The 16,517-nt window shown below is 48.5% G+C and overlaps 2 protein-coding genes across 4 annotated transcripts; both read right to left on the bottom strand.

The window, feature by feature from the left end:
* Positions 1–13: 13 nt before the first annotated feature.
* MALL (mal, T cell differentiation protein like) lies at positions 14–4,142 on the bottom strand. 2 transcript variants are annotated; one of them, XM_038131859.1, is made up of 4 exons: positions 2,479–4,142; positions 1,325–1,398; positions 888–1,016; positions 14–544 (listed from the first exon to the last, which is right to left on the bottom strand). In XM_038131859.1, exons 1-4 carry the CDS (start codon positions 3,011–3,013, stop codon positions 482–484), a joined length of 801 nt encoding a protein of 266 aa, XP_037987787.1. In that variant the 5' UTR covers positions 3,014–4,142; the 3' UTR covers positions 14–481. The 2 variants fall into 2 exon arrangements, with proteins under 2 accessions (XP_037987787.1, XP_037987788.1); XM_038131860.1 differs by having other exon boundaries at positions 1,231–1,398; positions 2,479–2,707.
* A 119-nt stretch (positions 4,143–4,261) lies between these two features.
* Positions 4,262–16,458, bottom strand: NPHP1 (nephrocystin 1). 2 transcript variants are annotated; one of them, XM_038131852.1, is made up of 20 exons: positions 15,932–16,458; positions 15,691–15,755; positions 14,957–15,017; positions 14,411–14,547; positions 13,875–14,070; positions 13,585–13,686; positions 13,005–13,096; positions 12,845–12,884; positions 12,479–12,563; positions 11,806–11,900; positions 11,389–11,517; positions 10,500–10,574; positions 10,121–10,231; positions 9,097–9,179; positions 8,119–8,195; positions 7,716–7,815; positions 7,496–7,608; positions 6,154–6,227; positions 6,009–6,053; positions 4,262–4,596 (listed from the first exon to the last, which is right to left on the bottom strand). In XM_038131852.1, exons 1-20 carry the CDS (start codon positions 15,998–16,000, stop codon positions 4,318–4,320), a joined length of 2,028 nt encoding a protein of 675 aa, XP_037987780.1. In that variant the 5' UTR covers positions 16,001–16,458; the 3' UTR covers positions 4,262–4,317. The 2 variants fall into 2 exon arrangements, with proteins under 2 accessions (XP_037987780.1, XP_037987781.1); XM_038131853.1 differs by having other exon boundaries at positions 7,716–7,812.
* Positions 16,459–16,517: the final 59 nt, after the last annotated feature.

The following is a 16,517-nucleotide window of genomic DNA, read 5'->3' as shown; positions in this document are numbered from 1 at the left end:
AGAATAGTCAAAATCTGTCCGTTGACACTTTATTCCAAATACAGCATTTACCAAATGAAGCCATCTGAAAGTCAAGGAACACAATCTTGTATCATTGTTATGAACTTGTGTCGGGGAGAGATGGAGCTGAACCGGAGAAAGGCAAATTACATAACAAAGGAGATTGTTTGCTGAAGGAACAGTGATTGTTTTTTTTTTCTCTTCCCATGGTTCTCAATATTTGGCAGAATGTTGGTATTGGAGGCTTGGGGCCTGCACCCAGTCCCTCCCCTTGCAAGTCCCTCCCCCAGGTAAGGCAGGAAATGTCCCACAGGCACATAAACGTGTGCCAGCAAAATCCCTCCTGTGATGAAGTGCAAAAGGACTTGCTGTTCCTGAGGCCTGGTGACAGGGCTGGAGCAGGGACGCCTTGGGACGACAGCAGGCTCTCTCACACTGGGAGAGCCCTCCTCCTGTCAGGGTGAATCTGGTGCTGCCAGGATCACTGGTAGTAGATGCTGAAGGCGTGAAGGATGTACAGGAAGGTGGTGAGGAAGGCGAAGAACTGCACGAGAGGAAGAAGAGGAAGGGTCAGCTGGCAGAGTCAAACCCCATCTCCTCCCAGTGCTCTCAGCATGGGGAAGCCTCCCAGAACAGAGCTCCCTCCAGCCTCAAAGGAGAGGCAAAGCCTCAGCTTTTCCCAGCATCCAGCCATGTCAGGCTGTCCGTGAACTGCTGGACCCTGAGAAGCCAACGCCAGCTGCACAACCCGCAGAGCTGAGGAGCTGAAGCTCTGCCCAGTTGGCACTGTGGGGCTTGGGGTGGCACTGCTGTGGCTTTAACGCGTGCTGTCGGCCTTGCAGGGGTGAGTGTGTGTCCTGCAGCCCGGCAGGGTGCTCTGGACTCACCGAAGCGGCGCTGTTGAGCTGGTAGTTGAGTGGTGCATTGGCACTGAACTCAGAGTTGATGGTGGCGTTGGCCTGCAGGACAGCGGCGCTCATGTACAGAATGGCCGTGGCGCCGTGGTACAAACTGTCCTGCAAAACAAGGCACCTGTGAGTGCCCCGAAGGGGGACAGGTGCCTGGATAGGCCTGGGACCGAACCCTCCCAGGCAGTGGTTTCACAGCACAGCTCCCCTGGATTTTCCAGTCAAGGCAAAAGGAGGAAAGGGTTGGTGGGTCACCAGCCATGGTGGTCCTGCGCCCATGTTGCTGCTGCCAACATCTGCCCGTGGTCCATGCCCTCCTTACCAGCACTTTCCAGTTCTCGCTGTTCCTGTGGAAGCCGAGGAGGTAGCTTAAGAGGAGCAGCAGGGAGATGAGGCAGGAGGTGAGGGACACGTACATCACCCATCCCTGCAGCAGCGGCAAGGAGACGGAGGTAGCAGCGACGAGGATCCACACCCAGGTCCCGCAGACCTGCCGGGGACAAACAGGCGCCGCTGATGAGTGTGGGATGAGGAAAAGCTCTTTTCCTCCCCAGTTCCCTCCTCGCCTCCCTCCCGGGCCAGCTGCAACAGCCAGCGGAACCCCTGCATCTTTCCCAGACCATCCCGGTGCTCGGGGAAGCAAGCAAGCAAGTTGGCACCGGTTTCCCTGAAAACTCATGGGAAATGAGTGTTCACACGAAAGGGAAGGGTTTGCTGCCGCCTTGCACACAAGGAAATGTCTCACCCCGAGGGATTTGGTGGAGAAGCCAGAAAATGTACTTTTATCTGTGAAAAGTGAGCGGTTGCCTCAACTCAGCCCTGCCCGCTCGTTAATCTCCAGGGCTTGGAATCACAGCACAAGGAAGTCTCCTCTCAGCTCCACGCACCAGCCTGGAGCGAGCCGCTCGCTCTGGATCCACCCAAAATATTTACTGAGCACAAAAAGCCCACAAGGTCATCGGGATGAGCCCGTGCTGCCCTCTGCCATCCCAGCTGCGGTGGGTGAAACCCCTGGAATTGCAGCAGGGAGCTGAGCCCGCCGCCACGGGCAGGGATTGTGCCTGTGGAGCACAGGGTGTGTGGGTTGCCAGCCCCGTGCACCATGACAAAGTACATCAGGTGCTATCTTGGCCAGTCCCACTGGATGCCCTCTGGACCCAGAAGCAATTGAAAGAATCATGGAATGTCATCACACATTACCAGACGCCCAATTGCCTTCAACCCCTGGAACGACTTGATACAGAGAGCAAAATTCCCTTGATTTTCAAGCCATTTCCACAAGGTAACGAGAGCTGCTTCACGATAACAAGAGCTGCTAGCCTGCCCCGGATGAGCCAGCGGCTCTTCAGCCTCTCCCAGCCCCACGGCAGCCAGTGACCCTCACACAGGCTGTGATGGAGCCGAGTGTACCCTGTCCTCGAGCCGTTCCTAAAAACCCCTTCAGGATTACTATGTGCATTCAGCGTCAGCTCAAAGACAAGATGTCACTTCCCCGTCACGATGCCTTCAGGATGGTTTCGGGTGATTTTAGGAGCGGGTTCCATGAGGCAGAGGAGCGAGGCATACTCACGATCTCCGGCAGGATGAAGGCGTAGGGGATGGTTTTGAAGACGGCGGGTCCGGAGGGCAGGGCGGGCTGTGTGGAGGCTGCGGAGGGACCCACCGAGGCCATCTCTCCTCCGCTGGCACCGCTCCGCTCGGCTCCGCTGGCGCTTGCCTGCCCCGTGCCGCTCCCGTGCGGGATTTAAGGGACACGCCCGCGGGACGTAAGCACGGGAACCGGCCCGGGCTGGCACCGCGCCGCTGCCCCGGCCCGACGAGCCCTGGCACCGCCCGAGACTGCGGCGGCTTTGGGCATCCCGCTGCCAGCCGCCATGGGACACAGCGGGACCCCGGCGCCGCCGTGCACCAAGGTCATGAACTGGAGGGGGAAGGAAAAAACTTCCTACACCTTGCCGGCACAGAAATGTTTCCTGCAAAGAGTTCTCTTGGCACGCTTCCAATCCTGAAATATTTTTTGCTTCCACTGTTGTTGCCTCCTCCCCGTTCTGTTCAGGTTTCTGCTCCGCGGTCACGTCAGACCCCTCCACACCCTCCAGGCACATCCAGCCTTCAGAAACTAGCGGGTAAATTTTACAAACACACCCGGAGGGTTTGGCAGCGTGCTCCCGAGCGCCCAGTAGGGTTTGAAGGGGAGCTACAGGAATTTCTGCCTCCGGGCAAATGCAGTTTGGGTTCGGGAAGCACTTGCTGTCTCATCCAGTGCACTCTGCCTGGCCCCAGAACTCCCAGATAAGGATGAAGGCTGGGGGTGACACTTCTGCCTGGTGGCCCAGAGGGGACAGAATGACCCCATTAACCGGGGCTAATGGGCTACAGCAGGAGGAAGACACTGTCCCAGTGAGTGAGTTAATCCCAGCCCTGCTAGGCGAGACAGGTGATGCCCCAGGGACTTGGCTTCTATGCCAAGCTCTTGCACAACACGGAGCAAAGATCAAATCCATGTCTCTGAGCACTTCCTAGGCTGGGGGAAGTGTCCTGTGGTATTTCTGGAGACTCCAGTTCACAGATACTCCAGTGGGAGCTGGTTTTTGGCTCCGTGCAGTGGAGGTTTTCAAAAATCTTGTTTCAAATCTTGCCAGACAAAACTGAGCCTGCCTTGGGCTTAAATCCAGGTGTGACTCGGTGGCAATGTCCCCATCACCCTGCAGGAAGCATCCAGATGCTCCAGCACTAAAGAGAAAGTGGATTAATCACTTCCCCCTGGGAATGGGCAGCACACAGAGCCTGTGATCACAAGGTGCTCAGGGGGCAGCAGAGGAAACAATCCTGGGGGAACACAGCATTCCCAGGATTCCCACCAGCTGCTATTTGTGTTGGGTCAGGCACATTCCTGGGAGTAACCCAGCCTTTTCCTGAGTAGGGGAGAGGAACAGGCAAACAGTCCAAAAACGAGCAACCTGCTGGTCACTGGTTGGGCAAGAGAGGATTCTTCTCCTAAGCTGGCTGTCCTGGCTCAGCAGCATTCTTAGAGATCTCTGCTCTTTCCCTTCCCTGCTCCCAGGCTGCTGGGGGACTGGGACAAAGAGCCTTTTGTTCACCCTGATTAAAACAACACTGGAAATTAATTGGAAGCTGCACGAGAGGAGAAAAGGGCTACCTCAGCTTTGGCAAAATATGACACCTGACATGGCTACAACAGGCAGTGACAGGCAACCAGAGCCTTGTTTAACACTGCAAAGTTAAAAATTTAAAATACAATTTCCAGCAGATAAACAGATAAAATAATTTAAATCTCTCTCAAAATCTTAATTGTGCTAAAATATCCATTACAATTCAGCTCCTACACAATCTCTTTTAGTAAAAATTGAATTTTATTGTAACCACATCCTTAGAGAGCCTGAATTTTTCATTCTCCAGGATTGTTTTCCCTCACTTCTCCTAAGAAATCATAGGCCAGCTCTGAGATGTCCAAGGCTCTGTGGGTGTTTTCTGATGACAGCAGGTACTCCAGCGCGCCATCCTTCTCCCGGCTCCTTTTCAGGAAGTCATGGATCACTTTCCAGCGAGACAACTCCACCTCTTCCTCTGCCCATTTGTAGCTGGGGAGGAACGTGGAGCAGAGCAGCGGGAACACGGAGTCATGGTACACCAGGATAAAGGCAGACTTCAGGAATTCTTGATCTCTCTGCAGAGAAGAGTGTTTGAAAATACCTCAGTGCAAACACGTGGTGTTGCCAAGCACTTTCCCAAAGTATTGTACACGGGGAAAAAACCCAAACAACTCACTCCCAGTTCCCAGGAAAACAACGGGAAGAGATTTGACCTTCCTGAACACACATCCGTTATCTCAGATAAGCCTCCAGCATATCCACAAACCTGAACTCTGCCAGCCTTCCCACAAACTACAGGCACTGAGAGCCCTTTGCTGTGGGGCATTTATATTTCTTAAAAGCAGTGCCACATCCTCCCTGCCCGGGAAACCCAAACTCCTCTCATCTCCCTGCTGTCCTAGGCGGAGCATGGCTCTGATCCCACTCCTTGGAGCCAGAGCCGATGCTGCCCCTGGGCACTGCTGTCCCACTCTTTGTGCATGGTGTGACCTGTGTGCTCCCCTGTGAAGATCAGTCTGGAAAACCCAGAGAAAAAGGATCAGCCTGGTCAATTATCAAACGCATGGGAAAGATCCAAGTCCAGAGTGTCCCAGCCCCAGGAGCGCTGTGCCTGGCAGGGAGCGTTTCACAGCTCAGCCTCACAGAACCACGCGAGGGGTGAGCACTCAGCAGGCAGCAATCCTCCCCTGGGAGTGGCACATGCCAGTCAGGTAGAACTGGATGGTTCTGGGATCCCGGGGAGTTGCCAATTCCGTGAGCAGATCTGCTCTCCTTTTGGATGAATGGCCCTGAAAAAGCTTCTCTGACTCAGCGAGTGTTTGTTCTGCGTAAACAGGGAGCCATCCTTGTGCATCAATTCAGGAGCATGCACAGGGAATGAAATACCCCACTGCTGCCTCCAGGAAATCCAGCATTGAGAGCCAATGGCTTTCTCATTCAGTTCCTGCAGCTGCTCTCTGTCCAGGGGACAGGATGTAGGACAAGGTCTGGGTGAGCCCAGGGACAGCCAGGTAAATTCTCCAGCTGTCTTTGTGCCAAAACATGGATTACAACTCTCTGGGGTAGGGAGATCTCAGGAATTTAGGGGGCCTTTTCCCAGGCAGATTGTGGGAGGACTGAAGCTCAGAGTTTGGAGGAGGGAAGATGATTTTGTGGGCATACACAGCCCCTTTTTCTATCCATGGAAAGCTTTTACCAGCTGATTGTTGGAAGCACATCATGACAGGGAGCCACTCTGGGTACCAACCTGTAACAGGTTCCCCCCTAACAACACTGAAATAAAAAGCTACAAGTTAATTTAATTTTCCTCCTGCTCCTGGTTCACTGTTATAAATCTGAGTGAGAAATGTTAAGAACTGCATTTATGTATCTCTATTTTCTAAACAGATATGCAGTGAGAGGAAAAGCTAAGCAGCAATTGCACTGACAGGGAGCACCTAGTTGGAACTACCCTGAATATATGGAAAGAAAAACTGTAGTTTGTTACCTTCTCAATTCTCTTCAATGTTCTTTCTTTCTCTGCCCAGGCACTCTAAAATGAAATGTAAAATCAGAGCAAGGCTAGAGAACTTTTCTCCCAGGACAAAAAAAAAGCTCAAATTTTGCCTGGAAATCCTGACAAGGTAACATACCCGAAGTGCATCCATCAGGTCTGGCTGATCCAGGAGTTGAGGGAAAGTCGCTAGAACAGGATTACAGATTAAGTCTGAAACAGAAAACAAACACATTCAAGGCTAAGGAAGAATCAATTTTCAAAGTATTGGCACATCCAGGTATTCCTGACATAACCTGACATCCCCTCCTGTCAGGTTATTCCAAAGGGAAAATAAGTTGTGACAGTTCTGTAGAGCAGGGAAGGCACGACAACTCCCCGAAACCTGTTCTGACTGCAGCCAATTCTCAGTGGCTGAGAGACAGTTAAACCAGGAGAGGAGACACACAAATCCCAGTGCTGTTTATTGGGAACACCAGCAAACACGAGCCCTTCCTGATTTACCTGTCAGAGGTGTTTACCCTCTTTCTGCACCTGCTTTTTTATACACAGCTGCAATTGTGCTGCTTAGTTTGGATGTTATGGATAAACACACTTGGCTTCTGCCTCAGCCTGGTGTGGCATTTTAGGAGGAGCAGGGAGCAAGTGCACAGTGAATTGTCCCAGTGGAGCACATATCCCACTGCACAGGTGTACTGGTGCTTTTTGGGTCACTTCCATGAGAAATCACGCTGCTCCTGTGATTATTTTAATTAATGAGACTGTGGATAAGATTCCAAGGGACAGAGGGCAGAATTTTGGCTGAAGTGTTTTCTTTATTGTGTGATTTCAAATATTGAATGTACACCTGTTCCTTCACCTTGAAGCTGATGGTAAGTTTGGTAAACATGAAGCATTTACTAATGCCCCAACACTTCGGGGAAGAGAGCCAGGACTGATGACTTCTGGGAAGGGGAACAGACATTTTCAGTCGCCTATTCCTAAAGTGATGGCGGATTTTGAAATAACAGAAATCTTCTTTAGTTGCACAGTTACCAGAACAACTCCTGGGATAAAGCCTTGCAATGACTTCACATGAAGTCTGAATCCAGAGGGATGCAATTTAGCTCCAGGAGAGGTCGTCAGCCTGATCTACTGTCCTAAATTATGCAGATCAAATCAGGTAAGTGTGGCAGTTCTCACCTATATAGATTCATACATAGCACAGTTAAGAAATGCAATATTTCCTTATTTCAAGTTGGTTTTAAAATGGAGAAGGCTATGAACTATCATTAGTTCTGTTGAATAATCAGGGCAAGACACTGAGTCCTAAATCCAGAATTCTCCAACTTCTGTCTCTCTCTACTGTCAGTAAGTAAATAATAATTAAAAACTAAAAATAAAGAGGATGACTTAGCCTGAGTGCCAAAAACATCTCTTACCAAAAAGAGACCTGGCAAGAGTCATTCCCTGGATGAACCTGATCTTCCTCCAGTGCTCACCTGTGCTGTGCATGCTCGTCCTGTCCTTCAGGAGGGCATCTCCAAGGATTTGTCGATAAAACACCAGGAGATGGATGTAGCACATGCCCCCAACTAACGTTTCGGGGAGAAAACTGTTGGGAAAATAAGGGACAGCAGTTGAAGTGTTCCCTGCAAACACTGCAGACTTCTCTAGGCTATCTGGAATACTTTTTCATTTGATGGAAGCACAAGGACTCACTTCAGGATGTCTTTTGAGTGCACACTCGGTGACTTCACTTTCACCAGAAGCATAGGCTGCTTCCTGAGGCTCATAAACTGCTGAAAAACCCCAGAGCCTGCTGCAGGAATAAACAGCCCAGATTCAAGCAGTCAGTTTGAAACAACAGTAACAATTATATTACAAAAATGGGCATTTCAGTGGGCTGAGAACTCTTTCGAGTTTAGTTAGCCTGGGAGCACCCAGCTCCCCACAGCCAAGGCAAAAGCAGATAAATAATGAAATACATGCAAAAATAGAACACACAAACCCAACCCAGGCTGTGGGGACTGTTGTGAAGGAGATGCAGCATTAATCATATTATTATATTATATTTATATATATTACATTATATTTATTATATTATATTGAAAAGAAGCCTCACCTCTCCTCGATATTGATGGGTCAACCTCAACACCTCTCTCATAGGGAGTTCCACCACTCAGGACCAGCTCATGCATCCTGTCAATAAAGATAAATTTGAAGCCCCATATGATATTGGGAATTCAACTATTTTTGGAATTTAATTGTACTGGGAGGTCAATTACTTTAAAAGCCATTAACAACATTGTTTCCTTTCCACAGCCCAAATATTTCTCTTGTATGGAATTTAGCAATTGTTTCACTAAAATGGTTTTGAGGAATCACCACTTCAACAATTAAAATCTTTCATGTTTAAAATTTGTTAAAGAATAATGTAACCCCAGTTATGCCAAGAGTAAGTCACTGCTGGAACAAGCATGGAATTTAATCTGTAATACCATGCTTGCTTAATGAAATAGTAGAACAATTTTAAAACATGAGACTTAGAAGAGATTTAGAGACTTCTAGAACAGAAGAGGTGCCCTGTGGGTATTTTTTTTGCACTGTAGCCCAGATAAATTCAGAATACATATACACAATATATATATATACACTATATATATATATATATATATATATATATGTCTACCAATATTTGGTAGTTTTGCAAAAGTTAAGTTTTGAAAGTCTGAGCTACAATGAATTATTTCTGTCAATAAACAGAAAGTGTTCCTACATTTAATAAAATAAAAATATACACACTTTAATATTCTTTCAGATGACTGGACCCACTAATCATAAATCATAATTCACACTCCAAGAGCAGTGAGAGACGCATTCACAACAACCTGACTCCAGGTCTTGGGAACCAGTCTCCCAGTTATCACCTGGGAAAGGGATAATGCAGCAAAGAAGAGTCAGAATCCCGAAGGACTGGTCTGGATGCCCCCTGCCCCAGCAGAGTGTAAGTATGAAAGATGAGCTTTACTCTCAGTCTCAAACAGATGTATATACATCTGTGTTTAAATACAGGGAGAGCAGGAAAAGGCAAAAAACTCACTTGGAAGGAACAGGAATCCCACTGGAAGTGAAAAGCTTCAGAAAGGCCCAGCCACAGCTCAGCTCTCCTCTTTCACCTGTTGACTAGAAAAAAAGAGAAATGTAAATTATTTGAGCAGCTGACCCAGAATGAATGACTGGACCACAATTAATAACAATGACCACATGAAAATTGTTGTAGTTATCCCCTTTTCCTCTTTCATCCTTGTGTGCTTAAAAATCACAATCTGCCTTCTCAGGGTAGTTTTTCTGGCTTTACCATCTATTGTCTTACTACCTGTTGTGCTTTGCAGCAGCATATCCCAGATGGACAGGCTCTGTCTGTGTAAACTGGAGCCTGAAACCACTGTCCATGCTGCTGAAACAGTTAAAACTTCAGTTTTCCAACTGTTCAGGTCATTAGTCTGAAATAAATCACAGAGACGGAAAACTGCAGGAGTGAAGGGAGAACTAGTTCATTGTGAGCCCATGGCATGGGATCTTTGGCACAAGTTATTTCAATTTTGGTACCAGGACATTCATGTCCATGAGTCAGAGGGATTTTTATTCTCTAATTAGGGATATTCTCCCATCAGAGAATCCTAGAATGGTTTGGGTTAGAAGGGATTTTAAGGATCATCTTGTTCCACCCCATGCCACAGGCAGGGACACCTTTCACTATCCCAGGTTGCTCCAAGCCCTGTCCAACCTGGCCTTGGACACTTCCAGGGATCCAGAGGCAGCCACAGCTTCTCTGGGCAACCTGTGCCATGGCCTCCCCACCTCCACAGAGAAGAATTCCTTCCCAATATCCCATCTATCCTGCCCTCTGATAGTGGGAAGTCATTCCCCCTTGTCCTATCACACCATGAGCTTGTGAAAAGTCTCTCTCCATCTTTCCTGTAGGCTCCTTCCAGGTAATCCTATTTTCTAATCCTGTTCTCTAATAAGGGATATTCTCTAGTCCAATTCTCTAACTGGGAACAGCTGGTTCCCTTTATAAACCTGCCCTTGGAGTGATTTCCACTGCACCTCCCCACACTCACATTGCACTTGTACGTGATGCCAAGCTCAAACAGGATCCCGATGTCTGAAGACAGGGAGTTGGACCTGACAAAAGAGTCACCATCAAGCAAGCTGGGTAAGATGCCCATCACCTGACACAGAGAGAGGGAGGGGGAAAAAGAAGTTAATTACCTATAAAAAACAAAAAATGTTGATTTTTAAAGGCCATCAAGCACATCCCTCACTCAACACAAGACCTCAGACCCAATCCCACTGCATATAAAAATGAGGAGAGAACCAATTCCAGTCAAAACCTTGCTCCCCTTAGTGTCTGTCCATGGAGCACAGCTGTGCCACCAAGGAACACTTTGGTGACACTGAAGGAAGAAGCTGTAAACAGCCAGGGGCTGTGTCACCTACCCTTGGAGAAAAGGTCCAAGTCTGAGGATTTTTAGGCAGCCACGTAGCTCTCACTGTGTGAATGTTACTCAGCACCTAAAGTGGGGAAAAAAGCTAAGGTAAGTTTTTCTGGAAGGCCTTTCAGGAAATGCAGGGTTGGATCCCAGATGGATCCAACACTGCACACAACAACGACAACTGGAAGAAAACTGCTGGATAATTAGGGTTATGTTTTTACAAAAAGCTGCTCTGCACACACACAAAGGAAGAGAGGATCAAGGGCACGTGGAGGAATCTGACCCTGACCCAGCTGCTCCCAGGCCCTTCCCAGGAGACAGATCAGCCCAGGAAACACTCATTGCCAGGAACACAAAGGAGCCAGGAGGCACAATGGCAGGTGGGGGACCCGAAATTAGGGACTCAGAGAAATGGAGCTCCCGCCCCAGCCCCTCCCAGCACAGCCCTGAGCCTCAGGGGCAGGGTGTGACTGTCACCCTGAGTCAGGAGCAGCTCCCTGGCTCACCTCACACTGCTCTGGGGCATTTTGGGGCTGCACCTGGTTCACCACGAGAGAAAAGCAGAGGGCAAGAAACCAAAGGCAGAAAAAGGGAGGGGTCCAAGTGCCTCGTGGAGTACCTTGGGTGGGAAGCAGGGCTGAGTGTGCTTGCCTGGCCATGCCCAGTGCCCATCAATGCAGTCTGGCCAGTTTCATCATCCGGTTCTGTTCTTCTGGGTCAGTGGGCTCAAACCAGACTCACCTGAGCACAAATTAAGCAGCTTGGGAGGCAGGGTGTGTGTGTGTGTGTGTGTGTGTGTGTCTGAGTGATACGGAGAGGAAGCAGAACCTGAAGGATGCTGGAAGCTCCAAACCTCCTGCAGTCCTTTTTTGGGAAGCAGACACGTTCCTTACCCGGCTGCCATCGAAGAGGCAGAGCCGGACGTGCCGGCTGAGGACCCGCACGCCGCTTCCAGGGAGAGGGATCATCTTGCAGCTGCACAAAGTGACAATCAGGGACACTCTGCTGGGTCTAGGATGGATCTGAAAGACAGCAGAAGGAGGATTAAACCTACAGGCCCCTCTGCACGTGGTCTCAGCTTGTGTTTATGGACCGAGGTTATTCTCCCAGCCACCAACCCAGTGCCAGTGGTAGCAGCAGGATTTCTTCACAAGCCTTTAGCTCTGCCCCAGGGATGCTTTAGGGAGACAGACAGAAGGTCCCAGCAGAAGAAATATTTGTACCAGAAATGGTGCAAATTAAGACATAATCATTAGCCAAAAGGAAAGAAGGCAAATAAAGTTTGTGCTCCCCTTAGCAGCAATACTCACAGTATTTCTCTCAGAGTTCCACACCAAGTCTTTGAAAGCCAGCTGGGATGGAGTAAGCTTGGGTTGCAAATAGTAACTTGCTCGAAACTCTTCACCTACAACAAGAGTAAATTTAAAAACTCTTCATTTTTCAAATGATCTTCATTGTGCCAAAAAGGACAACACCCAAAATTCATGTCCAGTTGAACATGTGACTAAACAAAACTATGGAATTGTCTGCCATGAGCACTGTCTACCATTTGTGAGTGTTCTGAAGTATTTCATCTCAAAAGCATGATAACTTAATTTTAAAAAGATATTAAACAGCTTTAAACAGAAATACTAACAAAACATGAGATATCTTAATATATTTGGTGGAGAGACTAGTAAAGACCTTTGAGAAAAAGTGAATTTTATTAAAATAAAATTTAAAAAATCATAATTTCCTGCAAAGTCAACAGGAAAGAACTTCCAAAGAGGAAACTCTTTGAAATCATGAGAAAATCTGTCAAGATTTCACATTGATAAATTAAAATGTGAGGGAAAAAAATCTTTTATAAAATTATTTGATGGGTCAAGTATAGCCAGTTAGCCAATTAAAATTAAGCAGTATGGACTGGGGTCCAATAGGCTGGGGACCAGGGTGAGAAAGCCACCACGGAGACCTGAGAATCCTGCCAGCTGAAATCCCTACCTTTCTCCAAGAGCTGGAAAAGCATGGATGGGCGGAACCCTGCGGGAACTGCCCCCGTGGTGGTCAGTACCTCCACAGTGTCATTCTAGTAAAAACAAAGGAAAAAGGATGTTACTGTTCCTGCTACTTACCAGCAAACTTCATCCTAATTTACAGCTCTGTTTAGAACCAGAAACTTGAGGTATCAGTCACCTCTTCTGAAGCATTTTTGTGGCATTTCTTGCTACCAAAACCTCCCAAAACAGAGATGTTAATTTAGAACAATGGTCTTTGATATGAGACACGGTGTTTGGGAAAAGGCACGGCTTTTCCACAAAATAATGAAGATTATGGCAGGTGAAGCTGCACTATAAGAGAGGCACCTACCTCTACGATGGCTCGGACAGCACTCCAGTGGGAATCTGTTCTGGAAGAAAACAGAGGGATTTATAGTAAATCCTCACATAAACAAAAATTTAGCCACTAAGTATTGGTCTGTTTTCAAACAGCAGCAGCTTCACAACCATATCTGAGGCATTCCATTTACCTTTTTTTAATTTCAGTTCCATCTGCTGTTTCATCCACCACTTCTATGTGCTCTTCTGACTCCTCCTGGCTTTCTTCCTCTTCCTTAGGAACCTGGAATTCACATTTAAAATGGCAAAAGGCTTGATTTCTTCCCAGCTCTGCTTTTAAAAATGCCTTCTCCAACCACAGCCCATATTAATATAAGTTTAGAATAAATTAAGTAAGTTTAGAAAATGAGATTTTCTCTCTGTGATGCAGAAAATTGTCCCACAATTTACATGGACTCCCATTGCAGATAAACCATTAAAACCTCAAATCAATCCACAGCAGCTTGGAGTCTTCAGAGTTGACCTTTAAGTGACAAAGATTCTGACTTTGATATTCAAGAAACTTCTCTGCCACGACTTCACAAGGCACAGAAATGCTGCTTTTGATGGATATCTCCAGCCCCATGGACAAAAGCATGGAGTTATTTCCAAATAACTGGCTTTATTTCCAAACACCACACTGCACTGTGACCCATTTTGTGCAGATGTATGATCATTAGTCTATATAAAAGGGAGGAGGTGAGATTAGGACAGAGGTTGCAGCACACCCACCGCAAGGTAAGTCCTGGGAACGAGGCCTCTCTCCCCCTTGGAATTTTCAGCTACCCACCAGCCATCCTCCTTCTTGTCATGTATGAGCAGGATTTCACCTTTCTTTGGCATTGGAGGAAGAGACAGAGACAAAAAAAACAAGCAAATATTTAACTGAAAAATTTAAATTTAACTCAAAATTTTCCCCAAATCCCACAACTGGCTGGATCCCAAAAGCACAGGATTTCATTATCGTTACTGCTTTACTCAGGGTGATCTGCAGTAAAATCCCTTTACAGAGAGATATTTACCACAAATGTGAGATCCCCTTCCTGCTGGGCATCAAAGTTCCCAACAGCAACACATTCTCTAACATTTGGATCATCCAACAACTTCTCCTCATCTTCTTCTTCTTCAGTGTCTTCCTCCTCACTTTCTTCATCTTCACTCTCCTCCTCTTCTTCATTTCCCTCTTCTGCATGAGGGCCTTTCTGGTGTTCCTCACCCCTACCCAAAACAAATCAAAGTATTTTTCAGTATCATTCCCACCAAACTTTCTGAAATGCTGTCAAGCCCCTGCAAGGACATTATTCAGATCCACCATTTCCATTCCTCTGTTTTGCTCTCTGTCCTGAAGAAACTCCTCCAAACCTTACATTCCAGCCATTATCCAGCACCTTGAGAAAATCCCAGCAAGTCACAAATGACTTCTCTCCTGAGCAGTAACTTATTTTTTTATCCTTTTGTTATTTTTCAGCTAATTAAGGGAGTGAGATAATGGTTTTTCAAGGTCCATACCACCCATCCTTTATAAAACCAGTTGCATTTGTATGTTTAAGCTACTCACCCTGGATAATTCTTTGTCACGTTATCCTGATCCAAGACAAGAAGGAGTTTCTGCAGCTGTTGGGAGAGTCTTAGCAACAGCTTTTCTTCCTCTTCCTTCCTCTGGCTGTAATTCCCCACCGGCGCAGGCTCGTCAGCCTGACAGAGAACCCAACAAATGCCCCAAAGAATCAAAGTTCCCCAATAAATTGCTCAAAGAATCAAAGTCCCTCTATAAATTAAGTTTTCCAGACATGCCTTACAAGTTTTCCCCTTCCTGGGCTGCTGTCACTCCCTCTTTAGTGACAATTTTCTTACCCTTTCACTCTCCCAAGGTGAAATTCTCTGTTAACTTTTCACTTGGGACTTGGACAAAATAAAGCATTGAAGTGAGTTTTAAATTATATTAAAGTATATAAAAAATATAAATTGGAGAGATGACAAGCAGGGATTGTGCAGTGCTGGGCACTGCTCTTGTCCTGAGGCATCTAAAATGGAATGTTGATTTTCTTTAAATGCTTTCCATGGTGAATTTTGGAGAAAACCACAAATTAATCTCCATACTTACTTTTTTCAAAGCGTGGACAGCATTTGTATTCTCCTCCACCAATTCCTTCAGTTGTGTACATCTGCATTGAAAGCAAGACAGGCAGATGGTATTTTCTTAAAATTCTGACCCAAACCACACCTGCTGACTGAAAGGTGTCATTCTAGGTGGTGTGTGTCCCTTCAGGCTGAGAATTCCAAGCCCAAACAGCAGCATTTGACAGAATCCCAGAATAGCTGGGACTGGATGGACTTCTGGAGCTCATCCAGTCCAATCCTCGGGCAGGATCACCCAGAGCAGGTGATACAGGAATGCATCCAGGTGGGTTTGGGATGTCTCCAGAGAGGGAGACTCCACACCCTCCCTGGGCAGCTCTTCCAATTCTCTGCCCCCTCATGTTGAAGTGGATCTTGTGTTTTAATTTATGGCCATTGCTCCTCATCCTGTTGCTGGGAACACCGGAAAGAGCCTGGCACCATCCCCTTGGCACCAGCCTTGGAGATATTTATACGGATTGGTGAGATCCCCTCTCAGACTCCCCTTCTCCAGACCATCCTCAGCCCCAGAGGGCCGGGAAAGAGCCAGCCTGGAAAGCAGGAGAGGGAAGAAAGCTGTACAATCAGGAGAGAAAAGGCATGGAGGGAACGAACACTGCTGAGCGGAGCAGAGGGGAGGGTGCGGGCCGCGCCGGGGCGCTGGGATCGACGGATGGGGCTCGGAATGGGGTTCGGGATGGGGCTCGGGATCGCCCTCACCTCAGCCGAAGGGCCTCCCGCTGCCCGGGAGCTGCGGCCGCGCTCTCCGCCCGCAGCGCCTCCACCTGCAACGGGGACGGGGCGGTCAGGGCCGGGGAGGGGCGAGACACCCGGTACGTCCCCGGCACCGGCCCCGGCACATCCCCGGCACCGGCCCCGGTGCAGCCCTGGTGCAACCCCGGTACATGCCCGGGACCGGCCCCGGCACATCCCCCGTACATCCCCGGGGCAGCGCCGGTACCTGCGCCCGCAGCTCCCGGCTCCGGCGCTGCACCCGCTGCAGCGGCCCCCGTGCCCGCCGCTCCGACATCGTCACCGGGCAACGGGGCAGCCCCGGCGCCGGCGGATGACGGGCTCGGGGCGGAGCCGGCAGCGCTCCGTGCCCCACGGCCGGCCCCGGCAGCCCGGAGCTCCGAGAGCTGCCCCGCAGCCCCAGCAGCCCCGGCGGCGCTCATCTGGGGACAAACGAGGTGGCGTTTTGTGATCCCAGCCACGGAATCACGGAATAGGTGGGGCTGGGAGGCACCTCTGGAGACCATCCAGTCTGATGGCCCCAAGATCACGACCAAGCCTAAAGGGGCTCTGAGCAGTGCTTTTTCTCCCCCATAGATTTGAGAATTCCGTAATACCTCTGAAAACCAGCAGCCTGCCATGAATTCCCCAGCACTGCTTCTCCTGGCATTCTCTAGCAATGGGAAAAGGGAATTTGCTACAGCTACCTTCACAATTCCTTATCCCAAGTGCCAGGAGGAATTCTTACTCCTTTATTTCACTTGTGCATTCACCCAGCCGAAGCAAGAGCTCTTACACCACTTAACTGTCCCCAT

The sequence above is a fragment of the Motacilla alba genome, chromosome 3 (assembly GCF_015832195.1).
Source record: "Motacilla alba alba isolate MOTALB_02 chromosome 3, Motacilla_alba_V1.0_pri, whole genome shotgun sequence".
Classification (NCBI taxonomy): Eukaryota; Metazoa; Chordata; class Aves; order Passeriformes; family Motacillidae; genus Motacilla; species Motacilla alba.
This window is presented reverse-complemented; position numbering and strand designations above follow the sequence as displayed.

Excerpts from the sequence above, each read along its gene's own strand:
- MALL (XM_038131859.1), bottom strand. The coding sequence starts at position 3,013 with ATGTGCCTGGAGGGTGTGGAGGGGTCTGACGTGACCGCGGAGCAGAAA. Across the intron at positions 1,017-1,324 it reads CTGCTGCAGGGATGGGTGAT|GACAGTTTGTACCACGGCGC; the intron begins GTACGTGTCCCT and ends CTTGTTTTGCAG. Across the intron at positions 545-887 it reads AGCTCAACAGCGCCGCTTCG|TTCTTCGCCTTCCTCACCAC; the intron begins GTGAGTCCAGAG and ends CCTCTCGTGCAG.
- NPHP1 (XM_038131852.1), bottom strand. The coding sequence starts at position 16,000 with ATGTCGGAGCGGCGGGCACGGGGGCCGCTGCAGCGGGTGCAGCGCCGG. Across the intron at positions 7,816-8,118 it reads CCCATCAATATCGAGGAGAG|CAGGCTCTGGGGTTTTTCAG; the intron begins GTGAGGCTTCTT and ends TTATTCCTGCAG. Across the intron at positions 4,597-6,008 it reads CATTGAAGAGAATTGAGAAG|AGAGATCAAGAATTCCTGAA; the intron begins GTAACAAACTAC and ends TCTTCTCTGCAG.